Source organism: Phragmites australis, chromosome 21 (genome assembly GCF_958298935.1).
Source record: "Phragmites australis chromosome 21, lpPhrAust1.1, whole genome shotgun sequence".
Taxonomy (NCBI): Eukaryota; Viridiplantae; Streptophyta; class Magnoliopsida; order Poales; family Poaceae; genus Phragmites; species Phragmites australis.
The window spans coordinates 10,228,340-10,234,151 of record NC_084941.1 but is presented as its reverse complement, the minus strand read 5'-3'; the positions used below and the strand labels follow the sequence as shown (position 1 = coordinate 10,234,151).

At 44.6% G+C, this 5,812-nt stretch overlaps 1 protein-coding gene across 3 annotated transcripts; it reads left to right on the top strand.

The window, feature by feature from the left end:
• The first annotated feature begins 520 nt into the window (after positions 1–520).
• On the top strand, positions 521–5,051 carry LOC133903370 (GDP-mannose 3,5-epimerase 1). 3 transcript variants are annotated; one of them, XM_062344713.1, is made up of 9 exons: positions 548–636; positions 1,591–1,783; positions 1,899–2,186; positions 2,803–3,219; positions 3,618–3,711; positions 3,793–3,922; positions 4,012–4,144; positions 4,240–4,447; positions 4,663–5,051. In XM_062344713.1, the coding sequence occupies exons 3-9, from the start codon at positions 2,182–2,184 to the stop codon at positions 4,822–4,824; spliced, it is 1,149 nt and encodes a 382-aa protein (XP_062200697.1). In that variant the 5' UTR covers positions 548–636; positions 1,591–1,783; positions 1,899–2,181; the 3' UTR covers positions 4,825–5,051. The 3 variants fall into 3 exon arrangements, with proteins under 3 accessions (XP_062200698.1, XP_062200697.1, XP_062200699.1); XM_062344714.1 differs by lacking the exons at positions 1,591–1,783; positions 1,899–2,186 and having other exon boundaries at positions 521–636; XM_062344715.1 differs by lacking the exons at positions 548–636; positions 1,591–1,783; positions 1,899–2,186 and adding an exon at positions 664–793.
• Positions 5,052–5,812: the final 761 nt, after the last annotated feature.

Genomic DNA, 5,812 nt, shown 5'->3' with positions numbered 1-5,812 from the left:
GCAAGGCGAAGATTAGCAAGGTCACGATAATTCCAGAAATCTAATACAAGCCTCTACTACAAATTGGTGATGAGCCTTGGACGAACAAAGAGAAGACCAAATCCATTCTTGAAAATTGGAATCACATGCACCGCAAAGGAAGATGTAGAAATGATCCAAGGTTTTCCTTTCCAAAAAGGACGCAAAGGACTCTTGTTGATCTCGGCATCTCATGCTTTTCCTCCCAAAAGCAATCCCCTCTGTCCCTGTCCATAGAACAAAAAACCAGCCATGTCGAACCAGCTGGGTTTGGTCAGTTCAATGTTTGGACTTGGAGTTTGGAACTTTGGACAGTACACTATTGCAGTATTGATGTGTTACCTAATATTTTATATCATACGTGATATATTTGGACAAATTTTATTAAATATGAGGAAGAAAACTTAAATATTGTTCATAAAAAATCCGAGAAGTAAATATATTGATAAATAATAAACCACCGGTTGACTTTTCGATCTATCCCTCCTCTCTATAAATAAACGGCGAGCCATCTTCCAAGAGTGGGCCAAACTCGCCGTGCGCCACAGGAGATCTCCCTCTCCTATCCTTCCGCCCAGTCTTCGTCTCCTCCCTCCCTCGCCGACCGACAGAGCAGAGGTAAACCCGCCGAATCCCTCGCCGAGATCTCGTCCCCGTCCACGGTTTGGCGTCGCTCGCGCCCCCGCGTGTTCTTGAATGTTTCGTTGGCTCGATTTTGGCCACCCGTAGGAATATTTGGCTCCGGTTCTTGGTTTAATCGCGGCGAGAAGTCTAGGTAAGGACACCATGCAATGACGCTGGCGTCTGTATGCATAATTCGGATGCGATTTGTGGTTGAGTGGATACTCGCGCGTGGCTTGCAGCCTCGGTTGTGCCGGGAAAGCAGGGGCGGATCCACCAGGGCGTAGTCGGGCGGCCGCCCGAGGTGCCCGGCGGTAGAACACCCCACCCCCTCTGGCCGAGAGCTCACTCCCGCCTCGCAAAGCTCCGGCCTTTCTTGGCCCCGCCGCCGGCCCCGAGCGGGCGTCTGGGAACGTCGCTCTTGACTTGATGCTCGACGTCTGCGCGCGCCACGGGCTCGCCAAGCTCCTGACTCCGCTGGCGGTGCCGCTCGCCGGGGTGCGAGTCGCCGGCAGGTGGGTGCGGTGGCACCCCTTGGCTGCGGCGGCGGCGGCTCCGCGGCATGGCGTCGCTGCGCGGGCGTCATCGTTCGGTTACCGGATCGGGCTCGACTCCCTGGTTCGTTGGGTTCTTCCCCAGCTCGGGAGCGGCTCCGAATGCGCTCCTGGGTTCTTAGGGGCGTCTAGTTCTGCAGCCTTCTTTAATAAGTTTCGTCGCTTTGTCGGACATACAGCTGCTGGCCTGTGTTTGTTCAACCTGTAGCTCGCACTGATTCTTGGGGGCATTTTGTCGAGCAGTGTGGTACGATGTTTGAGATGAGCTTGGATTTTCATTCTAGTTTGCTTGCATCGATAGCTCTTTGTCGAGGGGGCCACACTGATTCTTGTGATCTGAAAGCCGATACGGAATTTGATTGTTTTAGACTGAAATGTTGATGCTCTTTTTCTTCAGATACACAACTAGCCCTACTGAATGGTTCTCTTTGGTTTCTTCTAATGAACGTCGCAATCGGCAAGATATAGGCATCATGGCAAAACACAACCAAAGAGTTAATAGGTTAATCAGATTGATTACGAAACTGATGTGTAGGCACTGTGTGTAGGACATCAATAATGAAGAGATTTTTCAAACCGATGTCTTTGAGGTATTCTTCTCTACTTAGACTCCACCCAAGCTCAAATTTGGTCCTGGATCCACCACTGCGGGAAAGCTAGGATCTTTTTAAGATTTCTGTAGCTTTGTTAACACGTCCGTTTCAGGCACGCTGAGATAGAGAAAACGGCGACATGAACTTGGATGACAGAGCTCGGGGTGTTTGAATCTGGTTGCTTGGGTATCTGGTCCCACTTGTGTGATTCTTGCCTGTTTTGTTGTGTGAATCTGAGAGCTGCAGGATCCTCGCTCAGATTGGGGCTACCTGTTGACTTTGCGAATTGCGGTGCCATGGATTGCCAAGATCCAGTTCTCATGTTCCACTAGAAATCTAGAGTTGCTCTGTAGCTCGATTTTGGCAGTTTGACTTGTCAATTACTCAATTGTGAAATGAGGTAGACGTAAATTGTTGCTCTGTTATTTTTTTGAAACGAGATTGCTGCTCTGTTATAGGCAAAGAGATCGCCTAAATGCACATTTTTCTGTATACTCATAATCTCATGTATTGTTTTGGTTTGCTAATAGGCTTTGTGCTCTGTTTTCATGTTTGGTTTGGTCATGTCGTGCTTATTATTTAAGTAAACTGGATCTGCAAGTTTCTTAAGTTGAGAAACTTAAACACTGAACACATTCAGATTCCCTGTTGCCATATCAGTTTTTTATTTACCACTAGTATGCACCACTAGCTGAAAAGATTCCCTCAAGCAGTGATTGGCTGGCCATTTGGGGTTATCTTGTTATGTATGCCATGTCGTTCTTATTACGTTGACGATGAATTAATGAGCTGCCCTCTTAGCAACTGATGTGTAAATACAGCGCTTTGTCATATGCTGATTCTCTTTCCACCAACTATTCTCTTCAATTGTTCAACTTTTTTGTCATGAGTTCCATGCAGTTTTGTTTTGTAGTCTTAATTCTAATAATCAATATGAAGAGAAATTTATCAATTCTTATTTGTTAATTACAAATTTGTATATACTGATTGTCGCTTCAAATGCCCTAAAATGACAGAATGGGGAGCAGTGAGAAGACTGTTTCCGCTTATGGCGAGTACACCTATGCTGAGTTGGAGAGGGAGCCCTACTGGCCAAGTGAGAAGCTGAGGATTTCGATTACTGGAGCTGGTGGTTTCATCGGATCCCACATTGCTCGCCGTCTGAAGAGCGAGGGACATTACATCATCGCCTCTGACTGGAAGAAGAATGAGCACATGACTGAGGACATGTTCTGCCACGAGTTCCACCTTGTTGATCTCAGGGTGATGGACAACTGTTTGAAGGTCACCAACGGTGTCGACCATGTCTTCAATCTTGCTGCTGATATGGGTGGCATGGGGTTCATTCAGTCAAACCACTCTGTGATCATGTACAACAACACCATGATCAGTTTCAACATGCTTGAGGCTGCACGTATCAGCGGTGTGAAGAGGTATGGCACTTCATTTTCTTATCTGACTGCAGTATGCCGTGGCCTCCTCCACGCATAAATATTAACATGTATATCTAATCTAGTTGAGGGAGTTTATTTGGGGTTAGTATTGAACCTGGGCACTACATATAAAACAACATTTCTTAAGCATGTTAGTCTTTGTGAAGCTCTGAGTAAAATTTGAGCTGGTGGATTTTCCATAAGTAGTTAATCCAGATTTGTATGCAGTCAAGTTGATAATTACCTTTAAGAAAAACCAGAGCACTATAGTGGTATCATAATTGTTTACATGTTCTGTTTGTAAAGCAGGTGTCTTACTGTCAATGGCGATGTCTCAGCTCCACACGATGACATTCAACACATATTGACTCCTATTTTGTTTCTCCTTGGTTATGCAGGTTCTTCTACGCCTCAAGTGCATGCATTTACCCTGAATTCAAGCAGCTTGAAACAAATGTGAGCTTGAAGGAATCTGATGCCTGGCCTGCTGAGGTGTGTTCATTGAAATACAATGACATTTCTGTTAGTTAAGACATTTGTCGAACACTCAAATTTAAGTTCCCTACCTTCCAGCCTCAAGATGCCTATGGTTTGGAGAAGCTTGCAACTGAAGAGCTGTGCAAGCACTACACCAAGGACTTTGGCATCGAGTGCCGGATTGGCCGTTTCCACAACATCTATGGCCCCTTTGGAACATGGAAAGGTAAATCTACCTGTTCTCCAGGAATTGGGCCATACGTTATCCTGACTCCTGAGTCAATAATTTAATTTGTAATGTTATCTTTGTAACAGGTGGTCGCGAGAAGGCACCAGCTGCCTTCTGCAGAAAGGCTCAGACTTCCACCGAGAGATTTGAGATGTGGGGTGATGGTCTGCAGACTCGATCCTTCACTTTTATCGACGAGTGTGTTGAGGGTGTTCTGAGGTAGATATCTACTTCTTGTATGATGCAGTGCCATACTATACCACTGCCTGCATAGAAATGGGAAATTGACATAATTCCATACGAATTCTGTCCAGATTGACAAAGTCAGACTTCCGTGAGCCAGTGAACATTGGAAGTGATGAAATGGTCAGCATGAATGAGATGGCTGAGATTGTTCTCAGCTTTGAGGATAGGAAGCTGCCCATCCACCACATCCCTGGACCAGAGGGTGTCCGGGGGCGCAACTCTGACAACACCCTTATCAAGGAGAAGCTTGGCTGGGCCCCGACAATGAGGCTCAAGGTATGTCATTATCTTGCTAGATCTTATATCTTTCCATATATTGTAACAATGCTGAAATACCCCATATCTTCATGCTGGGGCTGTTAAACAATTTAGGCTCATGGTGTCACCCAAAAGACGCATTAGTCCCTAGTCAGTTTGCGCACCATGTGGTGCTGCCAAATAATTAGAACTTGCAAGATACAATTTCTGATTAATCCGTAAATGCTGTGCAGGATGGGCTGAGGTTCACCTACTTCTGGATCAAGGAGCAGATCGAGAAGGAGAAGACCCAGGGGATCGACATCGCCGCCTATGGCTCCTCCAAGGTGGTGTCCACTCAGGCTCCGGTGCAGCTGGGCTCCCTCCGTGCCGCCGACGGCAAGGAGGGCCTTTGAGCATTTCAGTACTGCTCATGGGATTGTTGGAGAAGTTTGGAGGGTAGAATATAGCAGCAAAATATTTGGCCCCCCGTTGAGGGGTTTAGCAGATGATCGTGTTTTTATTTATTTGCCATCCCATTAATTTTGGTGTCATATAGTTAATTTATTATACCGGTGAATTTCCTTGCTGTACTGTTTTGATCACGATGGACAATAAAGTTCCCTGCTTTACTCTGATACTACACTGCTGTGTTCAGTTTCCCTGCAAATAGAAGTCGCCTGCACTGCAGACTACAGATAGAAGAGTTACTCTTTACTGGCATAATTACACGTCGTTTTAGAAAATATTTGATTAAATTTTTAAAACTTTGACTAAATAGATTTCAAAATATTTAGTTTAGAAACCTTAAAATCAATTTGTCTTAAAAAATATGTTTATAATATAAAAATCCAATAGATTTTATAAATATATTTTAATTACTCTCTCTGGTCTTCTAATTTCTATTGTTTTAGATATGCTCTCACATACCAAGAAAAGTTTAATTAAGATGCTTCAGGGTGTTTATTTCGTATTGTGTCTATATTAAATAGCTCCTAGTGCTATCTGTAGTCAATAAATAGTTACATCCGAGGTTGTTACAGTCCTACTTGGAAGCTGAGAGATCAGGTTTGAGTCTTGGTACTGCATGCAAGTCGCGCCACGCCATTTGCACTCGCTAGCTGTCGTGCCAAAATTGTACACCATTTGCATTCGCGCTGCACCAAGCCTAATTTGTTCACGCTAAGCTAGCTATCGACATGCAAGTCGCGCCACGGCATTTTCACTCGGTCCGCGCCTAATATGTTCCCGCCTAAGCTAGCTGTGTATATATATATATATATATATACACCTATTCTATACTTAGGAGTATGTACTCCACATGCAATATACCACCTAAACAAATACTTTATACTCTTTTATTATTTTTAGTATACTCTAATACTAATTCTAAGATACTTCAAT